Source organism: Eufriesea mexicana, unplaced genomic scaffold (assembly GCF_001483705.2).
Source record: "Eufriesea mexicana isolate 0111107269 unplaced genomic scaffold, ASM148370v2 scaffold1556, whole genome shotgun sequence".
Taxonomy (NCBI): Eukaryota; Metazoa; Arthropoda; class Insecta; order Hymenoptera; family Apidae; genus Eufriesea; species Eufriesea mexicana.
In genome coordinates this window covers 290,288-313,830 of record NW_016909682.1, presented here as the reverse complement: position 1 = coordinate 313,830, position 23,543 = coordinate 290,288, and the positions used below count along the sequence as shown (strand labels likewise).

The following is a 23,543-nucleotide window of genomic DNA, read 5'->3' as shown; positions in this document are numbered from 1 at the left end:
CAATGAATATTTTTCATCAAGAAGAGTACACTTTTATTCTGTAAAACTTATCATAATTATCTGTGATAATAAATTATTATAATAATTTTTACGTCCATGTTGAACAAATCGCAGTCTTCATGATGTCTTATGGTTTTACTGCAATAAAAAAGAAAAAAAAGAAATAGATATCAGTGAAATGTTTAACTTCAATAGCAATTGATATTACACTCCACACATGCATAAAAATGTTCTACTTCTACTGAAAGCACAAAAGAGACAAATAATGCATAATAAATACATAATACTATGAAGTAGAAAATCTCCAACATACAACAAAGTGTTCTTGTATTATTTAATTCCACACTAATAAAATATATTTTATGTTATAATTATTTTACAATAAAAATATTGTCACTAGTAATACATAAAGCCTCCTTTGGATATACTACTAAAACTCAATATGAATATATTAAATTCTATTATAAGACTCTAAATTTTAAAGGAAAGAATTAACATTAACTTTGACTATTTCAAAATTAATTATTCTTTAATATTTAAAAATTCCAATGCAAATTATGAATTTCAAACTATTTGATGAAAATCATAACATATGATTAAGAGTATGTAAGTATATAAGGTATAATAGTATATAGCATGAGAAACTATATAAACTATTTATATTTCAATGTTGTCATGTGACTGCAACTTTGTTAAAATGGAAAATACATGAGATAAATGAAATATACACTACAGAATATCTATTAAATTTCACACTGCATAAAAAAACAATACAAGACACATCTAACCAAATCTAAAAGAAAGGGGGGAAATTCAGAAAACACATTATATAAGGGAAACTGAAACCTAGAAATTTGCATGCTGACCATATATGAGCATCATAATTAAGTTCCCTCTTGATGAATTGTAGTAAAAATATTGAGCATTTGACTACTTCCTTCCCTAGAATATAAATGAAAAGCGTATACCACTGAATAGCATGCAAAAATGATATACATTTAGATTTGAAGTAGATTCCTTCTTATCCAGTTTTGCCTTAAGTAGACACATTGGGTGACTAAGCAGGATAAACAAAATATATTTTGTATTATATATTTCACTTAAAGTTCAGAACAATTATAATCAAGAAAAATTTAATTTAATCTTCTTGTTGGAGTGTCTTTGAATATAATTTTGAAATAAAATAAAAGACAAAAATTAAAAGCATAAAGGATTTAATACATTCGAAAAGAATGTGATAGGAAATAGAAAAAATTCACAAAAATAATTTATTTTAAAATGCTGATAAATATTAATTATATATACATATACCATCTATTGTTATATTTTTTCTTTTCATATGTATATATTATTTTACTTATTTGTACACTATAAATAATATTCTGCATATATTTCTAGATTCACCAGTAATTAATTTCAATTAGGGATCTTATTTTATAAAAACCAGTTAAGAGGGAATCTACTATATATGCATAAATATATAATAAATTAAATGTTCACTTTACATATATAATTACATAAAATTTATTGAATGAATATCATGTATGATGAAAATTATGCTATTCATTCACATAGCCAATCAATAATGTACGACACTGTTTTCATATTATAGAAATAATAAAACAAAGTTTATTAACTTCAAATAATCTTAAATAATCAATGGCTATATAATTCTCAAGAAATATAAAAAATATTAATTTAATATAAAATTACAATATTTGATATATCAAAAACTGAATGTTTTAATGTTACTAATATGTATAGTTCATTTAGATATATTAAATTATTATTGATTAGACACATATATTAATGTCCGCATATGTTTGGTTTTTGTATTGTTTGTACTTAAAACTTGCTATTAAATATTTTAACAAAATTTGTAAAATAAATTCACTACCTGTCACTATAAATAGTTACTAACGATTTATTAAATTTATTTAGAAAAATAGATAATTACTAAAAAAATAAATACATGTTACATGTATTAGAAATACATATTATATAGTTTGAAAGCATAAAAGATAAAAAAAATAAATCATATATAAAGACTATTACTAAAACTATGTAAAATATAAACCATCACCAAGTTATTTTATATTACTAAAAATTTCAATAAATTCATTATTTGAATAATTATAAAACATAAGAGGAATATAATGTTACACAAGTGATGTTACTTAATGGTAATTTAAAAACAGATAAAATGTTATTTTACCTTTTTCGATGCAGCTCCTACTTTGCTCTTCTGTGTACCCCTAACCTTTTTCATTCTGTTTTTACGTTCTTTGCGCTGTTTTCTTGTCTGTTTTTGTTTTTCAAACAATCCATGCCTAGCTAATCTGTATTTAGGTTCAAATCTTTTTGCGAAGTCCAATGTATCATAGATTAATGCAAATCCAGTTGATTTACCACCACCAAAATTGGTTTGGAAACCAAATACAAATACTACATCTGGTGTTACTTTGTACATTTTAGCTAGCTTCTCACGTATTTCTGTTTTTCTAACTGATGGATGGCCTGGATGAAATACATCCACAACCTACAACAAGATATTATGTCATGAATATTGTAGATTGTTAACTATAATGTTGCTCATAATTGCAGAAATCTTTATCTGCTAATTCAAATACTGACAAAACTATAGTGACATATAAACTTTTAAACATATAATACTGTGTATGAAACTAAAATCGAGTAATGTAAGTGCACGTCGATTTTAAATAAATAATACATACTTCTAGGAACACATACCATTTGTTTTCGGCATAATAACCGATTGCTCATAAATTTCCTGGTCCTAATAGTAACTGCACCTTCTGTCTATAGTACAAAATAGTAACAACATTTTGAGGTTATGTTTTCTTTAATACTATGTTTTATTATGATAATACTATTTTAAATAAAAGAATTTAAAACTAAACGAAAACAATCAATTTCATAATTTTCTTTGTATAGTACAAAAAGATTACATTTATGTTTAATTTTACATTAATAACGTATGTAATTGGGAGTCAATAATTCATGCTACAATAATATGGTAAATAATATTGACAGGAATGGTATTAAAAAAATTATTTTTATAGAAAGCATGTTATTATATATTATTAACAATATTTTACATAAATATTTTACATTTTTCTCAATGATTAATCAACATTAATAGGATACAAAATACGTACCATTTTGCTTGATTATTATACCGCTAGTAAAAAGACAGTTGCGGAAGCGTGCAGCGCCATCAACGGTCAAACATTTCACAATTGTCCAATGCTATTATAAAAAGTTTGTTTTCTTCTTCCTATTAACTATATAGTTAAAAAATAATTTAATTTATCAAAATAATTATGTAACATTATGAAATATTTAAAACAATATGGAATAATTACATCTGAGCATATAATATATTATTACCCACTATTTAGGGATTTTAAGTATCTATCTAATGAAATATCTAGAACTTTTTAACAAATTAAAGTACAATGTAATATTCATGATATTATTTTACAATAATGTTTACTATAATATTATTAAAGTATTTTGAATGAATATGCTTTGTCCATTCGAATTTTTAAACTTGTATGTTATCATTAATAACAAAAATATAATTTTTCAATTTTGCTATTAATTAAAAAAATTGTTCAACTTTATTATAATTTCAATATATGAAAAAATTGAGCAATGTAATGTGTAAATTTATTCAGTTCGATATAAAAGCCAATTTCTTACTATATTACCGACAGAGTAGGAGAACATGTACTTGCGAAATTCTTAGGAAGACCGTAATTTCATTTGGCGCTGGCTGTAATTCTCGGTCTATCTGATTGGTTCCCTTTCGAGTAACGTCCATTACTCTTCTAGGAAGTTTCGAGAACGGTACGAGCAGTAATATTGGTGAGAGTTCTATGCGCTTACAACAGTTCGTCAAATACTATTACGTGGAGTGAAGGGAGCGTTTACAGCACCAGGATATTTTGCACGAGTGGCTTTCTTTCTGCTGACACAGGTAAGATTTAATACTAATAATTGTAAAGTCAAGAATATTTTAGGAAATATGCGCAGATGAATGGAATTTTCACCGTTGAGTCGTGCGATCGATTACGAACTCGTGAACTTTTGTCGGGATAGGAATTCGCATAGCGGTAGCGTGTAGAATCAATTTATGTTGTAACATTTGAAAATATCACAAAATATTAATACAATTTTAAGGTATTTTTAATAATTGTCGAATCTGATGTGATCGCTTGAAGGTTGAATAATAGTTCTATGGATGTTCAAACATATTGTATATTACGAAATACGCATCAATGAATTTTATCATAGCACAAGTTGTGCTCGTCCATGACTCGCACTTTAACGTCGAAAAATGGTGGATGTTCCTATTGCCTTGCTCGTGTCGTGTCAATACCAAACGTAGGTGAAGTTGCCGAGTATGTGTCACTTAGACGTAATAACTTATAATTACAATTCTTATATCAATTGGATTGTTCCGATTATAAACAAATGTTAATTTTTTTTTTTCCTCTTTGAAATCATCTCTTTAGCGGTATTTTTTTTTTTTTTTTTTTTTTCCTTACCTGATCTTTAACCGACAGTCCAAGCCTTTTGTACTTACGTATATGTGTGTATATGTATATATGTTAGCAGAAAGATCTAGAAAGTGTGGTGTTCTTTGTTCAAGATACGACAAATGCTGCGTTAAAATGAAATGGGGGTTTAGTTCCCTTTTCCATGTCAATTAATTATATTTTATCATCTTAAAATGAATCTCGTCGCCATTTTGAAACCAAACGCGCACATGGATACAATTTGCTAGACTTTTCTATGTTCGTATAATTAATGTACTTTGAAGTCCTGTATATGTTTACTCCAAAATTTGTATTCAGCATAAAGTCACTTGTAAAATTTTTATATTTTAAGTAATTTTTTAATAATTTTATACATATACCTTTAATTGCGTTATATTATTACTAAAATTACAAATGAAGTTCAAGGTCAGTAGACAAAATTTCTGTAGTAAAAATCTATATAATATATATTAATGTTAATGATATTTTAATGTTTTACAGGAACATAAATTACGAATAATTTATTAAATATTTGTTTCAAACAGTATATGTAATAGCCTAAAATATATTTTCGATTGAATTTGTATATCTTATTTATACTTAAATTTTAATTCTAATATCTCGTACTGTATAACTGATGAATTCACAACATATGTATCCTATAAATGATCAAATTGCATAACAGATAATATCTCAATTTAACATTTGATCTTTTTGTTGTTATTATTTAATCAGACTTTCAAATATACTTAAATAAAAAAATGTAGTTTGATTTTAAATCGCGTAATACTTTTATAATACACATACGCATGAAGATAAAGCTCTAAAGAGCTTCAGTTATATATAATATGTATAATATATAAAATATGTATATAAAAAGCATAATCTGACGACTTACAAATTGATATATCGTATGTATTTACCCACTTAATGTATTTTATTAGAGCATCCTATTTATGTGATACTAGTTATAATAAACATGTAATTGTTTATTTTATCATTTTAATACTGTTTTTTTTTTTAATATTGGTTATGTTCAATACAACTAGTTTGTCATACGTACCATTGATTATGAAAGTAGCCTAAATCGTATATGTTATTTCAAAATATCAAAAGTTTTGCATTTTGTAAAATTTAATTTAATTTAGTTCAACTACAAATTTAATCAATGATTCTATTTTTTGCTACTTTATAAAAGTAGCGTTAATTTATTGCAAAATAAATAAATGCAGTATAAAATAATTGGAAAGTTCATTTCTTTTGCATTTTTGATTTAGACTACTTTTATAATTACTGGTATATATAGCATTAAATATTAAGTATAATAATGTGCCAAAAGAATTTGTACAACAGTTGACTAAATATTTATATTTTTCAAATTGATAATTTAATATATGCTTAAAAACCACAATTTTTATTTCCTTACATAACAAATTGTGCAATTTGGGAAACTATAAAATTAAAATATGTATTAAATAATTAACAACTAATTACATTAAGATATATAATCATAATAATGTTTTTTTTTTTTGAAGAGAATAAACGAATAAAAATGGTGAAAGAAACTACATTTTATGATGTCTTGGGTGTAAAACCTGGCTGCTCACAAGATGACTTGAAGAAGGCTTATAGAAAACTTGCTCTGAAGTATCATCCTGATAAGAATCCTAATGAAGGAGAAAGAGTTAGTATCCTAAATTTAATAATACATCAAAATTGTACTAAAATAAACAGAACTTATATTTATAATAACAGAATCTATTTACTTATTAAATATATTCTCGCATTACAGTTCAAGCAAATTTCACAAGCATATGAAGTATTGTCGAACCCTGAAAAAAAGCGAATTTACGATCAAGGAGGAGAACAAGCTTTAAAAGAAGGCGGAGGGGGTTGCAATGTCTTTTCTTCACCTATGGATATTTTTGAAATGTTCTTTGGTGGAAGTTTTGGTGGAAGAAGTGGTCGCAGGAGAGAACGTAGAGGTCAAGATGTTATACATCAGTTGTCTGTTTCATTAGAGGAACTGTACAAGGGGACTGTCCGTAAATTAGCTTTACAGAAGAACGTTATTTGTGATAAATGCGATGGTACATTTTGTTATTTAATAATATGTATTAAACATTTACTTTGAGGAAAAGTTATGTATTAAAATTTTTTTTTTTTTATTAGGTATTGGTGGAAAGAAAGGTTCTGTGGAACAGTGTTCAACATGTCATGGTTCTGGTATGCAAGTGCAAATACAACAACTAGCACCGGGAATGCTACAGCATATGCAAACTATATGTACAGACTGTAAAGGTCAAGGAGACCGTATAAATGCGCGTGATCGCTGTAAACAATGCGGTGGCAGGAAAACCATTAGAGATAGAAAGATTCTCGAAGTTCATGTTGATCCAGGTATGGTACATAACCAGAAGATTGTTTTTACTGGAGAAGGTGATCAGGAACCAGACTATGAGCCAGGAGATATTGTTATCCTACTTGAAGAGAAGGAACATGAGGTCTTCAGGTTAGTACCTTAATGATTGTTGTACTTAATATTACATTATATATTGCCTATGTACATGTTAATTATATTATTTTAGGCGTTCACGTAGCGATTTAGTAATGAGAATGCAATTAGAACTTGTAGAAGCTTTATGTGGATTCCAGAAAGTTATTCGCACTTTGGACGGAAGAGATTTAGTGATAACCTCATATCCGGGGACTGTTGTAAAACATGGAGACTTAAAGTGCATTTTGAATGAAGGAATGCCTATTCACAAAGATCCTTTCACACATGGCAAGCTTGTAATTCAATTCATAGTAAATTTCCCGAAGACAATGGACCCTTCTGTCATTCCAACTCTCGAACAATGTTTGCCACCAAGGGAAGAGGTTATAATTCCCGAGGGAGCAGAGGGTTGTAATCTCGTGGATTTGGATCAGGATCAAGAAACGAGGCGAAGAGAACAACGACAAGCATATGACGAAGACGAAGGCAATTCTACAGGAGTCCAATGTGCCACAAATTAATTCAATTACATCAGTCTCACAATAAATATGGTCATTCTTTCATTTTAAACTTTTGTCCCATTCGCTCGTTTCTGAATCATGTATTAACAGAAGAACGAAAAGATGCGGACATATAACAAAGTTCTTCAAAACAGGTGAAAAGAATCGGAGAAAAATGTTTAGATATGTGCACGACTGTGAGAGCTATAGCTATAGAATCACTAATGATTCTAATATAAAGATCACAAACAAATACTGAATTGTATAGGAAACCTTTAACGCTGTTGATGGTACATTAATTACCACTTTTGAATTAAACTATAAATTCTCGTGAAAACTGGTAAACTGGCTACAAATTAGTTCATCGCTTGCTGTAGAAAAGTATTTAAAAAGATGTACTTATCATTAAGCATAGTGATAAGGAAAGGTGAATTTACTCAACATTTAATGCAAACGTTGTGTAACGTTAATAGTAAACGCAAAACATAATCAACTGTATCATGTAACGCTGAACATTCTGATTACTTTCTGCTATTTGTGAATTTTTTTTCTATCTAACAGTTTTCAGCACTGATTGATACGCGCATACTGAATGCTAGAAATAAAGTTAGACAGTCAAACAAAATTAGTACCTTACCTATATTCGTATTCCCTAAAGTTCTTTAAATTATTAGTGTTTGATTATATACGAGCTTTTGAAATTTAACTCGATGTCTATATTAGTAACGACGATCATAAAAATAGTACGAAGTATATTGGTGAATATTTTATTATAACAGAAATATAATGTAATCCGATCATAGATCCCAAAATTACTTTTTTCCTTTTTTTTTCAATGGGACGTTATTACATTACATGTAGATAGTGTTTAATTTGCTTATAAACTTATACACTGACATGACGATATCGAGAAAAAATTTTATGTTCATTAAAAATACAATTCGAGGAAAATGAATCCTGTGTGTGTGAAAATGGACTGCTGCGCGTATTCATTGTTTTATGTAAAAAAAAAATGTTTCAGTATTTATTTGTAATTTGGAACTGAAAGCAAAAGTATATAATTTCTGAAAATGTATTTACCAATATTATCGAGAAGCTGCTGTTGCTCTTAACATAACGTTTTTCGTTTGTTCATTCAAACTAAATAATGCGCGGTAAATGCGAGTCCATTTTAATGATCGTACGTCTGCATTAAATTAAACACGCCTTCAACATTCACATAGTTTACTGTATACAAGGTCATGTACTCGTCCGCAATTACTATAGCTCATTTAAATAAACGCGTATTATAATCTTATTTATTATAGATAAATTGGTGATTGATTAGTACGTTTTTGAATCGTCTCAAATAAATTGGAAAAAGTATAATGTCAAGTATGTAAAAAAAAAAAAAAAAAAAAAAAAAAAATAAAAAAAAAAAAAAAAAAAAAAAAAAAAAAAAAAGTGTTATAAAATTGACCTTTGATCCCTCATATGCATGTCGTACTTCAATTTTCTTTATATCCATTATTTAACGAAATTATTTGGTTAAAACATTCGAATCTAATTTCTCTCAAAAATAATATTTAAGTATTACGATATAAATATTTTCATTTTTTTTTTTTGGAGTTTTTTTTTTTTAAAGATACACGTCAAAAATTTATTATGCACGTATAAATTTAAACGGAATATGCCTGCGAGTATATTGAATAGTGTCGTTCATGAGAAGTAACAATGTTAACGTGCCTTTGAGTTACGTAGAATAGCCTAACGATGGCGATATAATCGCAGCGAGGGTCGATGTTTTTGTAACGTGCGTATACGAGTGCCCGAAAGCCAGCCGTCGAGATGCCGCAAAGGTTTCTGGGTATGCGGAGGGAGCCATATTTTTCCAATATCAGTTACGCGAAAACAGCGTACGCATAGGATCCGCAGAATGGAATTTCGTTCAATAGTTTGTGTCGAAGCAGTGTTTTACGAAAGAAAGTGATTACGAAGTAGACGACGAGGGATCAGTGCGAGGAAGCAAGGCAACTGTGCTAGTCAGAATATAATAAGCGTGCGTTTCCACGCGATCAAGAAGTGAGGTTCGGTGAAAACGATGAGCGCGGCCCGCGCAGGTGTTCGAGTCGAGAAGAGGGTTAGTTAACTTAACCCGAGTTCGTAACCGCGACCGGTGGTAGTGGTGGTAGTACTAGTGGTGGTGGTGGAGGCAGTGGTGGTGGTGGTGGTGGTGCTACTGCTGCTGTGACGATGACACAGCGTCATAACACGACGTACGTCCGTCCGTGCGATTTAACGCGAATTGTTACGGCAATATAAAGTGTTTTTTGTACCGAGAGTGCATTCGCGCCATTACCGATCGAGCGAGTCGTGGCTCGGTCACGATTAACCTTTACGTATTCAGTGTCGAAGAAAATGGCTTTCTTCTATAGTGTGTGAACGAAGATTCAGAGTAGCGTATTTTTTTAGTGACAGTGGCTCACAATGACATAATTGAGTGCTATTCATTGTTCCTTCGTTGAAAAGTGCGTACATGTGAAACGGAGTAATCAGAACTGCGACCGCGAATAACGTGACGGGACCGTGGCAATGACACAACGACCTCAACGACCTGACTTTCTTATAAAGTTACATTTTTTTTCTTTATGAGCATTGCTTCTTTTTCCACCAAAGTTAAGTTACACATTACTCGTCGGTGCACGCAACGTTTCGAAAAAGAATTTGTCACTTCTAACATAGCTTTCTAGCTTAACCTACTACACGCGTTACGAATAACAGCGTGTTCAAGAGTCTAGGTTAGTTGAATGCTTGGCCCCATTGTGTTGTTTCAACGCGACTGAATCGGTGAACGAGACAAATGAGTGAGCCGTCGCTTTGTAAATGACAGCAGGAGCGTAATTTTGTAATAAACAATGTTATTCGTTTACTCTATATCGAGCCGTAATAGGGAATGAAATTTTCGAAAAAATTTTAATACGCTGCTATTCGTCCTGCTCCAAAATCATAGAATTTATTCAAGAAAACATGATTTACTTATCCGCTCTAAATAATTGTTCTGTTTTAAAATATTCTTTCACAGAAGAAATTCGTTGGCCCGTATAAGCGTTCCGAGAAGAAAGCGAAGTAATGCTCTTTTATTGTTAGAACAAACTACTTTTCGAAACGAAAACATATTGACCGAATGGAAAGTGTTGACTCATCGTATTATTTTCCCGTAATTCGAGTCCGGCGGAGAAGAAGAATACCGACGTAATTCTACCGTGATCTTCGATGCATTAAAATTACGAACCACCAACGAAATTAGTATCATGGTAGAGTGCACCGATCGCGGCAGAGAGGTTAGACGGGCATTGACCGGTGAATAGCGCGTGTCTGTCGTCCGACGGCAACTCTTCGATTTCAAAATCTTGGCATCGTTATCGTTTTTCAGCGCGCAGCTACGAGGAAAGTGAGAGGTTATGTGTGTGACTTGAAAACCCTACAACGACGCGAAGGAAAAAGAGAGAAAAAGTGAAAGAACTACCGGTGAACTACTCATCCGGCATGCCGTGTGCGGTAGTGCCGAGGATGTCGAAGAACGAGAACGCGTATGACAGGTGTGAGATAGCAAAGATCGGAAAGATCGGTGAGCGTGCGTGGCCAAGAGGAACGACCGAAAGAACGCGGCGGATTTCGGTGGTGGCTAACGCGTGATCATTCCCGTTTATGGAGGATGCGGCAGAACCCGGAGGTGTCTCCACGTAGGCGTGCTACCTGCGTTCCAGTGATGTCGGTGTCGGGGTTACTTGCAGCGCTGCTGGACCTGGACCATGGCCGGCAAGCCTGAGCAGCCGTCCACGCACCCTGCTCTCCCGAATCACGGTCATCATCATCATCATAACCAACAGCAGCAGCAGCAGCAACACCAGCAACACCAGCAACAAACGCACCCGCAACAACATCAAGAACAACATCCTCAGCATACACAGGGGATTCAGCAAAATAGTGTTCTAGTCTACGTATCGGGAGAGAATTTTGCGTACGCGACGGCGGTCGGTCAGAATGCCGCCGCCGCTGCTGCTGCTGCCACCGCAGTCGGCTATCAGTCTCCGCAGCAGGCGACGTACGCCGGCATTCTGCCGCCGCAGGTGGCGACGGCGGCGGCGCCGTTTCCCGCCAAAACCGCCATTTATTGCAACGATAACAACGGCGCTGTTGGAAGCGCGGTTAATAACTGCTGCCGGCTAAAGCCACTCGAGTATGTGTCCACCGATGGGGAATCGAGCCGGTCGGCGCGATCCATGTCCACCGGTAACACCGAAGACGAAGAAGATTATGGAACGATCGTCTCGAACAACGGTTTGCTATACAGACAGACGAGTCTGGTTCAAACGACCAGCACGTCCGCGACATCTACCATGACGTGCGTAGCGTCGGCATGTGACAGTAAGAATCCGGCGAATCGGAATCCATTAGAAAACGATTCGAATAATACCGAGAACCTCGCAACGAACGTGGAGCCGATCGGCAAGATAAACGCTGGTGAAATGCTACCTAACAAATTATTTCCATCGAGAATCCACGGTGAAATTTATCCAGCGGCAGCAAGACTGGCCGACGGTTATAATAATAGCAGTCAGATCACGCAGGGTGATCACGGGGAGGGTTGCGTTGGTCTTTTAAGCGACGACGCTTGTGTCGCTTACGTGCGACAGGGAAACGAACCGTCTCAAGCGTCCGCGAGTGTCTTTCAAGGTGACAGTGTCGAACAGCGTATCAATATGGACGAGAAGAGCCGGCAACAGGACGGTTTCGATAACCAAACCGGCTCGTCGCTTTCTTCGTCCAGTTCGAACGTCGGTGTTAGTGGTGGCGGTAGTGTTGTCGTTGTCGGTAGTGGTGGTAGTGGTGCAACTAGCTGTGACTCTGTCCGTTCTGATACCGGTGAATCGTCGACTTATAGTAGCCTGAGCAGTCCCGAAAGTCAAAGTCAATCGGCACACGACGGTTTGTCTGCTGCGACGGTTAACGGCGGCGGTGCGTGCGCGCAGCAGGCTGCGCGTCAGCCGTCGCTGCCACGCATCAACGGCTCGAACAATAACAATTCTGTGCAACAAAATGTAGTGCTGACGATGAACGGTAGTGCGGTGGTTACGCAGCAACAGCAGCAGCAGCAACACGCGATTACGGTACCACGTGGATGGAAAAGGATATGCACCAACGGGGTCATCATTTATATCAGGTGAGTTATATTTCCCTTTCGCGCGCTTGATCGCTTCTAATTGGCTCATGTAGATGGCGCGCAGCGAGTTTCGTATTTTTACTCGCTAGTCGCGCTATTACGTTTATTACCTTTAAGTCGAAACGAATACGTGTTCGCGTCGTGGCTAATAGTATTCGCGCATCTCGAATATAGGGCTTCTTAACGCGTTTAGGAAATAGCAGGTATATTAAGTATAATACGGGAAAAAATTTGTTGTAGTTGTAGCATAGTGGATAGATTTCAAACGGATGCAGTATCGAATGGAAATTCCGAGCAATTTTCGTGCAGTTAAGCGAGAAAAGTAATTTTCTTTTCCGTTCCTACGTTAAGTTCTGGTAATTTCAAACCACGTGACAAGTATAACGCGTAACGTTTATCTTTTATTGCAAGGTTTCCACCTATTATTTAGAATAAATATACAAATTTCGGTATATACGAACGATATTGAATTTCGTAAATACTATTACCATAGAGGATACCAAAAATTTCACGAATGCTAATTAAAAGTAATTAATAATAATCATTCGGAGTCCAAACTCGAAATGTTATATAGAAAAAATCAACGTTTATTTATTTCGTAGGTTATGAAAATCGAAGGAAAATGCTCGTTAAACGTTATACGTAATTTCTACGGGGATAAACGCAATAGCTGTAACGTAAAAAGTTCCCCACTATCGCGTTATTTCGAATTGACTTCAACGGGGTTTATCTTAATGGTTTGCGGGTTAGTAGCATCGATCCGCAGTTAAATGCTCTTTGCTAGAACTTTAATTTCGCTAATGGAATTAAACCGCGTCCAGCTCGAGCAAATAAGATTAGCGAAGCGGTCGGTAAATTAGGATAAAAACTCGGAGACACTGCCACGTGAGAGTTTGCCCCCACTCCGCGGCGGCGTGGGGGAGCTAGTGGGCAGCGCGTCGAGTCACCGTGAAACGCGATCGTTCCTCAAAAATGACTTACGGAGTTCGTTCCGATAATAAAGCGTCGCTCGTAACAAGCGCGAGCGAGTTTCATCACCTAAGCGCGGAGACGTTCGCTTCTTCTCGTAGATCTTAAAAAGGTTTTGTCCCCTTTCCGTCCTTTGTAATCTTTCCCGACGTTCGAGTAAAAAACACGAATTTTCTGGGAGCCAAGGCCCTCCGTTGAACGCCCCCTTACCCGTCGTCATCCAGTCCGCTGAAAGCGAAGGCGTCTTCCTTCTAACCCCTCATTGTACTTTTATGGCTCTTTTCAAAGTCCGTTCGAGGGTCACTTTCATCTTTTCCACCGCGCCTTTTTTACGGCTGTCCCCGCCAAGATGCTACGCATCCTCCGCTGTCTTCCTTTGCTTTCTCCGCCTTTTTTCCTCTCATTTTTTTCCCTTTTTCTTCTTTTTCTCTCCTTTTTTAAGGGGACATTTGTCTCGCCCGCGCGGTACGCGTAAAAATTACGCGTAGTAAATTCCTTTACGCGCGCCGCGCGGGTAAACAAATTTTTGGTAGGCCGATATAGCAAGCGCGAAGTTGGTGATCTGGGAAATATTTTACGAGCGATAAAATAAATCGAGATAAGCAATCACTCGCGGTAATATTTATTTAACGCTAGAAATAATGATTAAAGCGATACGACGAGGGTAAATAGATATATAGGGTGAGTCATTTATCTCGGTCACCTGAAATTATTTATAAATCGCAAACACGCGATGTAATAATTATTTTTCATCCGATATTCGATTATATTAAGTACGACCGAGTTACAGAAATAGTTGAATGAGAATAAAATAATTCGTTATCCCACTATCTCACAGGATTGAACGACACAGCCTGTATACGTGGGCAAAAGTCAATCTCGAGCTTTCCAAAATAGGGGAAAATAGATTTTCAACAGAAGGAAGGAGAAAAATTCGGGAAATAGTTATTCTTGCTTACTTTCGACGGTTCGTTAAACCTATCTACTATCTGGCGCATAAATAGAGCGAGGCAAAGGTCATAACCTCACCGCGAGTAATTCCGACTTTATAAACCGAAATACCCGGACAGTGCTTCTCTTTTGGGAGAGCATTATAAATAACGTCGAGAAATATTAGATAAAGTCAGACCCCAGCATACTGGACCTAAGTAGACGTAAAATCGTACTCTCGAGATGGCGGCGAAGATTCGCCTTTCCCCAGGGTAGATGACTCGTGGAGTGACGGGGTCGGGGTCCCGACAATCGCGCAACGTGATTTTACACGGATCACGCGGGATCAGCTGTGACGGGACACATCTACCTTTGTGTCGAACGAGGGAAGTTGATTCCTGGAGGTGGTGCGAGGCGCAAAGGGCATCGCCTCGTGGCGTAATCGTGCGCCGGTGGTGGAAGAGGTCTGACCTGGTCTGTCCCAAACCTCGTTAAAACGATCCTTCCCGGGCTGGCAAGAGTCACGGTTTAAATGACGTTTAAAGGGCCCCGACAAACAATGCTCTGTTGCCTGCAACACCGAATGACCCTAGTCCGCCGGTCCATCTTGCTTTTCGACCTGGTCCACTGGACACGTGATCGTACCGATTTATACCTTTTTCTATATTTTCTTCCTCCTGTCTCCGCTCTTTTTTGCCATCGTTTCTCGGAACGGATTGAAGCGCGCGACGTTGCCACGTCTCCGGTCCGGGGGATCAGAAGGTCGACGCGTACGGCTTGAAAAAGTCACGCGCGCGAGATCCGAGATGCCGTCGAGGGGTAGCCGCATAAATCGCGCGAGCACGATGAATTCGTCTTGCGTTCGAAAATTCTGCTAGTCGAAGACAAATAGTTTTTGTCTTGCCGGATAAATCGTCGATATATCTTGGCCGTGGGGCAGGGATTCCTTCAAAGATTCTTAGGCTTCAGCATCCACCGTCCGGAGCGATGTATGGCAGGACAGATTCTCACATCGGCTCGTGTACAGGAAGCGAAGGAATGGTCGGAAGGAAGGGGGAGCATATATAGGAAGGGAAAAGGAATTTCGTTGAACCGCGCTGTTCGTGCGATCATTGATTTACGATGGTACGTCGTAAATACCGCCGGTGATGTACGACCATGCCTCCCCTCCCCTCTGTCCCTTGCCCCAGCCTGCCCTCCCCTGTTTTCCCTCCCGAGTTTCTTCCTCGCTCTTCTTTCGCCTTCGCCACCGACCTTCCCTTTACGGACCTCTTCTTGATTTATAATATCTACAGGCCTGTTGTCTCTTTTCGTTCTCTCTTCTCGTACATACCTCCTAGGTGCTCGGACTTCGCTTCCCCTAGCCCCCCTCTGCGCCCCGCGTTGCGCCGCTCCTGTCCCCCCACCACCGCGCCGGCCGTGGCTTCAGCTTTGACGTTCGTTCTTTCGTCTGCTCGTTCTCCTCTCTTCCTTTTTTACTTTTTTTTCCCTAGACCGCTGTCTGGGTACCTACTGTCCGCGTTGAAATCGTAAATGGTCTCCACGAGCTAGATGCTCCGAGGAAAGTTTGCGATGCCTGCCACGGTCTGATCGTGCTTTTTTCCCCGACGTTTCTGTTTCGTATGACTGAGGTGATTTTGCAGAAAGCTTCGAGGTACTCGAAGCGTAACTCGGAGAATATTTTAGGACGGATTCCGCTTTTTCTAACGACGCGGTTTATTTTCGGATTTCGCTTTTTATTTACACGCGTATCGGTTATTACCGATGCTACAATTTTCCAAGCGAAATATTCCTGTTTTTATTTTCAATATCTTCGTATAGTTCGTGCGCAAGCGCGTAAGCGGGTTACGAGGAAATTTATTTTTCTCCGATTGCACGAACTTGGATCACTGATATATACTAAAAGTGCATTATGGTAATCGAAAGCGAGGAATTTTATTTTCATTTATGATTTATCGTTGTAATTGCGGCTAATCGAATCTTATCTCGCACCTCGTATCTCGTTTTCTTTTTTCTTTTCGAGACAAATGAGTTAGTTCTTCAGTTTTAATTTGCTATGAGTGCTTTGAGAGATTAGTGGAAAGTCAACGATAAATCTATGAAATTTTTTACTTTCCTTTCCAGTGGGAAAATTGAATATATGAAATTCCATATTACGTATACGTATATTACAGAAAGGGATATACAGAAAATAATACAATGAAAAATAGTATAGTGGAAAATAAGATAAATATCCGGACACAATAAAAAAGTAATTATCTCCTTTCTCCCAAAGAGAAAGTGACTCAAACCCTTATCGAAATAAATACGAATTTATTTACTTCTGTTTAATTGCCGATTTATCATTCTTCCAAAAATATTCTCGTGATATATATATATGGCGGTATCGATCGACGCGACACAAAATGGACGATAGGTGCCATTTTCTAATACGTTTTCAAACGCGTGATCTCCAACACAAAATGGACGATAGGTGCCATTATCTAATACGTTTTCAAACGCGTGATCACCGACACAAAATGGACGATAGGTGCCATTTTCTAATACGTTTTCAAACGCGTGATCACCGACATAAAATGGACGATAGGTGCCATTTTCTAATACGCTTTCAAACGCGTGATGACCGACACAGATATTTTTCTTCCATCGTGTTCGACTGTTTTTCGAATGAGGCGAAGCCAAGGACGAATCTTCGACTGGAAATTTGAGTGGAACGCGAACGAAACGAATCATCGCGAAGGATAGGAAATGAATGGCGCCGGAATATTCACCTGCACGTTCCGCGAGATTTATTCGTACCCTTTTGCAATTATAATTTCATTCAAATGGGAAATGATCGTCTAGCGAAGAATACCTTGGAGTTTGCGTTGATATTTGACCCGTTTAGATGGATGTTTTGGCATGTTTGTTTTTAATGTAAATCTATTTAAATTAGCGCTGTTCGCGACGCAATCCGCGAGATTCAGCATAGATACTTGGCATTGCGATTATTCCCGCCGGAGCACTTTGAATATTCATTGGAATACTTACTTTGCATAGTGTTAAGTGCCACCGTGAAATTTGTAATTGTGCTAAGGGTAAAGGATAATCCAGCGCGCGGTTTCCATTCTATGGCCTGGAATGCGTTTAAATGTTATCCTTATACCGCCGCCGCGTCCATTTTGGCTTACAGTGGCTTGTTCGCAGAGTCTGCAACTTGGAATTAAACGAGAATTTAAGATCAGTGTATTTTTTCGCAATGGATATTTAGTCTTTTGGATCAATTTACGCTGTTTTTAGCTTCGTGAGGTTTTTTGATAAAATTCTTCGACTTTTTCCAATCGAGTTTGAATAGTTCTTTAACCCTTTGCACTCGAGAGGCAGCCTTCAGCCGCCATTAAATCAGATTCTGAAAATCGATGTTAATTAATATATCGAATTTAAAATTACCCATCGATGCGTGAAATGTCGAAGTAAAATAATTCTACGTTTTAATTTGTATACGATTTTTTATTTTCTGTTTTAAAAATATCCTCGACTTTATGGTAGGACGTTTTTGAATTACTATTTCGCTGCAATGAAAAAGCCGCCGAGTGCAAAGAATTAATATTTTGTGCAATTGATATTTTAACTTTTGGATCACTTTCCGTTTGTTTTAGCTTTGCGAGATTTTTCAGAAATTCTTGAGACAGTTCTTCGACTTCTTTTAAACGAGTTTGAGTAGTTTTCTATTTTTGGAGTCTTTTTGAGGAGGAGGATGATATACGATGAATGATAGACTTTGTGATTATCATTCTTATTTTTCTTTATTATAAAGTTGAATATGTAAATATTAAATTTTAGTTAAATATTGTTCATGTTATTAATATTGAATGTTAGGCTTTTAATAGGGCAAAAAATAAATATTCTGAAAATAGAGTTTCAGAATTAAATAAAATAAATTATTATATGTTATTCAAATTAATAAATACCGATAATTATTATGATATTTTTTATAGAAATGAAAATAGGAATAGCCATCACAGCATTTTCGTAAAAAACTTTCTATTTCGAATTTGGAGCAGCAGAATATTTAATTTCTGCAATTTTCTTCGAATTTTCATAAAGACCTCAATAATCATTAAATATCTTTCTATTACTTCCTTTCTGTAGGTAATAATTTATCCATCAGTGATCAATAATTACTAAAAAATAGTAAATAACTTATCAAACAATTGTCAATTATTAATAGCTAATTCTTAAACGAGTAATTAATAACAATCAATATTAATTAAATTAATGGCTCAACTATTTAAAAAATGGAGAGGGGCTTAAAAGAAAATTCAATAATTTTGTTTATCTTTTCATTCGAGTTTTTCTGAATATTGTTTCACATTGACGTTAAAGTGTAGAAGATTTATCTCTTATTAATAGCATTTGATTATCGCACACGTTATCGCTTGTTATTCATTAGCTATGTTTCTTAAACACGTTTCACGATAATGCGGATCAAATTTCGCGCTTAACATTGATTATTGACCGGAAGCAACGCGTTGTTGAGTAATCTCGAAGGGTGGTTGTGTAATAGTATTATAAACAAGTCATTAACCACATGGACGCTTTCGATATCTGGTTAAGTACGTGGAAATGGAAGCGTAAGCGCTTCGACCGATTGTCATTGTTTATTCTGCACGTATAATTACTCAACCGTTAATTGCACTTTAACTGCATCATATCTATCAAACTTTTCCTTTTAAACTAATTACCTTTTACCGCAAGGTACGTGTCCCAGGCATTCTAATAGTCAAAAACAATTTCAGCAAATTGCTCTATCAGGCAGAAATTGTTTTTGCAGTGTTCAACATAATTTTTCACTAATTTCCACTTTCGCGATACTTTCCACATTTTTATTACAGACTTTATCGTGCTTCGGCTACTTTTTAATTCCTTAATTAACGTCTGCCGAGAATTGTGCAGAAGATTAGAAAATTTAAAAAATTGCAATTACTCGTATCCTGTGCAAAATAAAATAACCGAGAATTAGAAAAAAAATGCTAATTGAAACACGCATAGTTTTTGAAAAATAAAAGTAACGTATTTAGTATTATCTTTAAACGGTGAAAGTAGCAAAGGAGCGTTTATTTTACACGATACACGAAAAATATATAATAGAATATGTAAGCATTTAATACGAGAAATGTTATAAATTTTCAGTCATTCATTTATATAATATATAATAAAGTATTTCAATACATGGGGTTATTCAGATTTTTCCTTTTCACTCGTATCTCTCTTATCTCGATTGATAATTTAAAGGAATTTTATTCTCTCCATCTTAATATCTGTATCGAAATTAATTTGCTAAATTAAGTGGATAAATTCAGTCGAGGAATAGTTTTTCATACAACCACTGGGACACCTACAATATCGTATATCGTATAACGCATACAGTATTTCATTAGCATCACGTATCATTTGGCATTCCCGAAATACGCATTCGTACCGTCTCACTCGCTCGCGCGGCTCTATATATCTCCTTCTCGCTTGGCCAGCCAACGCGTGGCGCGTTATTTTCAAATCGATGCGCCCAACCGTTCCTAGAACCTATACCGCTTTCTAAAACGCGTCGTAGATCTCGCGACTCGTCACGGCATTTAATCTTCTTTCCCCATTGGCGAACCGTGTCTTTTAATAGAATCATATTCTACCGCATTCTTGCGTGTTGATGTACGGCGACTATTATCGAGCGAAGAATTGCCTGCTCGTTTGTAACGCGAACGGTCGGCCCGTGTCGGCTGGCAGCACGAGTGACCTCTGTCGTGGAATCGATGAGGTTCGATCGAAGGGGTGGGGGAACAACAACGCTCGCGCTAAACGTTCGTGGCACCGGTGTGTACGAATGGCGGAGAAAAATTAAGGTTAGCGGTACGAACGATTAGACCGTGGGTTCTGGGACGATGCTGAGAAGGAAGTGGTGCGGGGTGGGGCGATGGGTCAGCAGGGCCCCGGATCGTTGCGAAAGGGGGTGAAGAGGGATTCCCCAGTGATGGGAGGAGAGCAGTGGAGACGAGAGGAGAGGACAGAATGAGCGATAGTTGCGCAACCACACCTCCACCGGCGTCGAGCGGCGATTACGCAAACGTGATAATTAATTGCCAGTGTTCTCTGTTTAATGACTCGTCAAGTCGTTTGCTAAACACGCCAAATCACCGGTACGTCACGAAAATCGCTATACAGGTGCATCGTTGCGTGTCGAAGCTGTTAATTCCACGCCGCTCTTGCATAACCGTCGCAACGATAAGATCCCCACCCCCACTCCTCCCGTTACCCTTCTGCCTTTCGTTCTTCTCGCGAAGATGAGAACCTTTTCCCCCGTCTAGCGGGCCTGCATACTTCCCTCTCGAGACGAATGCTCGATATAGTTTAGATTTTAGCCTCGTTCCTCGTTAGCCTCGGGATGTGTCCGTAATGCTTCGCACGTCGGGACGATGCTCGTGACTCATCGGTTTTGATTGATATCGTAGAGGAGTCTGTACCGTTCCTCGTTGCTACGAAATTTATAACCCGTATTTAAATAAGGTTTCGAAAGGGAGATTTGAATTTTGAAAAATCGTGGTTGTATAGATAGATTTTAAATTACAAAGATTATATTCGATAATTATTTTCGTAATGATATTTTATATTCCGCGCTCGAAATATTTATATATGTAAATGGATTTTATTTTATTTTTAGGAACAAAATTCGTTAATGTAATTTTTATATTTCGCGATATTTGGTTTTTTAAAATGTGCAAAAATATGCGTAAAATCGTGGTTGATAGAAAATTAGGGAATGCAGCGGTTGCGATGATATTAAAATGATGAACGATCGCAGCTGTTTGCCATCTCGACAGCGTAACTCTTTATACACTGATACGTTGTATAATAATGTATCGCACGCTGATGGTAGGTTAGCTGCCAAGGAATGATAATAGCGGTAACGAGGAATGAACTGGTTTCGAGGATCGTGAAAGTGAATTGGACGATATTTCACAGCCGATTCCATACATGAATTTCGATGAAACTTTGTACATTAAATAAGCTTGAATGACAAAACATATCGGAACACGATATTATTAATTGATTCCGTTGCTATTGAATATTGATTCATCTTCGTAACTTCAAGTGAAATTTACATTTGACGTTGCTGGTTTTAAAAAAAAAAAAAAAAAAAAAAAAAAAAAGAATAGATTGATAGTGTGATCAAAGATCATCGTGGTATCAAAGATTGTCTGTTACAAATAAGAAACGTGTTATCGAAATTCTGACTCCAGAATATGTCGATAGAAAACGGAGTTTCTCACAACGTCGGTAGCGTAACGGTTACGTTCACTGCTTATGAAACCGACGGTCGCGTGTTCGAATCCCGAAGGACCCTAGTAGAATTTTCGCTCAAGGGGGATGTATCTAATGAGATAATTTTCGCAATACAGAAAAACCTATACAAAAAACCCAATACAATTTTCAAAGAAAAAAGAAAAGGAAAATTCGCGCACCAGTAAAATTATAACTTATAAAAATAATTATAAAATTGACAGGTTTTTCAAAATCTATCGACGTTCATGAGAAAAAAAAGCTTTCGAAAAATCGTATTACGAATGGGCGCCCGATGATGAGTGAAAAAAATAAATCGTGGCCAGGGTCAATCTAGCAGAAAAGGGCACACGTGGCCAGGGTACTTTGGTTACCAGCGATGCTCTGCCTTGGGAAGGTCTGAGATAAAGTCGCCGCTCGAACAGAGAAAAGGGGACGTTCTAGAAGGGCGATCTTGTAAATGGATGCGTGGAAACCAGAAACAGCGGTAAACCAGCCTCTGTCGCCGTGGACGCCAGTAACGTTTTTTCCCTCTCTTTCTTCTCCTCCATCTTCCATCCTTCTCCTTCACGTTCCCCCTTAGCGTTTGGCTCATTTTCACGTTTCCTCTCTCCTTTGCCCCCCTGGGTGGGTAGTCTCTGACTGCTCTTACAGCCTTCTCCCAATTCTCTTCAACTTCGTTCCTTGCGAATAGGAGTGAGTGAGATAGAGGTGGGGTAAACTCTGGCAGAGGTCGGCCGGTCATACCGATGGAAATTCCCGCGACTCGCAATTTCAGTACAATCTGCAAGCCATCCCCTGTACGTGTCCGCGCTCTCGTATTTCGTGGACGACGTTCTAAGGTGGGGTTGGAACTCAATTCAGACTAATCTGACTCTGGCCCGTTTATTAAAACCTGAGGGCTGTTTTTTTAGGACTCATCGCTCGGCGACCCCTTTTTCCTTCGCCGGCTGGAATTCCCGTTTGTTATTAAACCAAGTAGTCTCGGTGGCGCATTTGTAATTTCGTTTAGCATTTGACGCTTGACGCGTTCTCACGCAACTTACCGTTCACACCGCGTGCGCCGAGGATGGTACACGTGGATAACCACAGATAAACGTGTTATAACCACATATGCAGTTTATAATTTTATTTTTTACTTGAGAATTCGTTCGTTATACCAATGAATATTTGGAGCAATTTTTATTTTTGTTTCGTAATAGTAAAACAAATAAATTTATTTTAAAATTATCACAATTTATTACAATTTTCATGCATAAGATACCTAATATAATCATAACGCGTTCACGGTTTAATACAGAATATTAGTAACTAACAAAATATCATTTTATACTGATAGTTATATTTTATTTACTCATCACCACACCCCCCTACTTTATTTTATATTACTGCGATTTTATTAACATAAGATTAAATCGAAACTCGATAATTACCTATAATTCTCTGCTTTAAGACCCAACAAAATTTTCGTCATACATATTTCATGACTTTGCCAACAACCCTCACGCGTCAAGTAGCCCATGCAATTCGTCCCCGCTGTACTCCAAGAAGTTCGTTTTCGCTAAATC

At 36.5% G+C, this 23,543-nt stretch overlaps 3 protein-coding genes across 4 annotated transcripts; 2 read left to right on the top strand and 1 right to left on the bottom strand.

The window, feature by feature from the left end:
• Nucleotides 1-25: 25 nt before the first annotated feature.
• On the bottom strand, nucleotides 26-3,247 carry RpS24 (ribosomal protein S24). Of its 2 annotated transcripts, XR_001890262.1 has the most exons (5): nucleotides 3,180-3,247; nucleotides 2,752-2,820; nucleotides 2,216-2,539; nucleotides 867-942; nucleotides 26-138 (listed from the first exon to the last, which is right to left on the bottom strand). XR_001890262.1 is itself a non-coding variant. In XM_017901230.1 (4 exons), the coding sequence occupies exons 1-4, from the start codon at nucleotides 3,180-3,182 to the stop codon at nucleotides 136-138; spliced, it is 399 nt and encodes a 132-aa protein (XP_017756719.1). In that variant the 5' UTR covers nucleotides 3,183-3,247; the 3' UTR covers nucleotides 34-135. The 2 variants fall into 2 exon arrangements, 1 of the variants encoding a protein (XP_017756719.1); XM_017901230.1 differs by lacking the exon at nucleotides 867-942 and having other exon boundaries at nucleotides 34-138.
• A 2,855-nt stretch (nucleotides 3,248-6,102) lies between these two features.
• On the top strand, nucleotides 6,103-8,187 carry Droj2 (DnaJ heat shock protein family (Hsp40) member A4-like). Its single transcript, XM_017901227.1, has 4 exons — nucleotides 6,103-6,249; nucleotides 6,358-6,655; nucleotides 6,738-7,077; nucleotides 7,154-8,187. The coding sequence occupies exons 1-4, from the start codon at nucleotides 6,118-6,120 to the stop codon at nucleotides 7,581-7,583; spliced, it is 1,200 nt and encodes a 399-aa protein (XP_017756716.1). The 5' UTR covers nucleotides 6,103-6,117; the 3' UTR covers nucleotides 7,584-8,187.
• Nucleotides 8,188-10,576: 2,389 nt separating this feature from the next.
• On the top strand, nucleotides 10,577-12,769 carry LOC108548347 (ETS-like protein pointed). The gene has a single exon (XM_017901232.1). It carries the CDS (start codon nucleotides 11,354-11,356, stop codon nucleotides 12,767-12,769), a length of 1,416 nt encoding a protein of 471 aa, XP_017756721.1. The 5' UTR covers nucleotides 10,577-11,353.
• The last annotated feature ends 10,774 nt before the right edge of the window (nucleotides 12,770-23,543 follow it).

Coding starts and splice junctions, on each gene's coding strand:
- Droj2 (XM_017901227.1), top strand. CDS start 6,118: ATGGTGAAAGAAACTACATTTTATGATGTCTTGGGTGTAAAACCTGGC. Junction 6,250..6,357: donor ATCCTAATGAAGGAGAAAGA/GTTAGTATCCTA, acceptor CTCGCATTACAG/TTCAAGCAAATTTCACAAGC. Junction 6,656..6,737: donor TATTTGTGATAAATGCGATG/GTACATTTTGTT, acceptor TTTTTTTATTAG/GTATTGGTGGAAAGAAAGGT.
- RpS24 (XM_017901230.1), bottom strand. Junction 2,540..2,751: donor TATTATGCCGAAAACAAATG/GTATGTGTTCCT, acceptor ATCTTGTTGTAG/GTTGTGGATGTATTTCATCC.
- LOC108548347 (XM_017901232.1), top strand. CDS start 11,354: ATGGCCGGCAAGCCTGAGCAGCCGTCCACGCACCCTGCTCTCCCGAAT.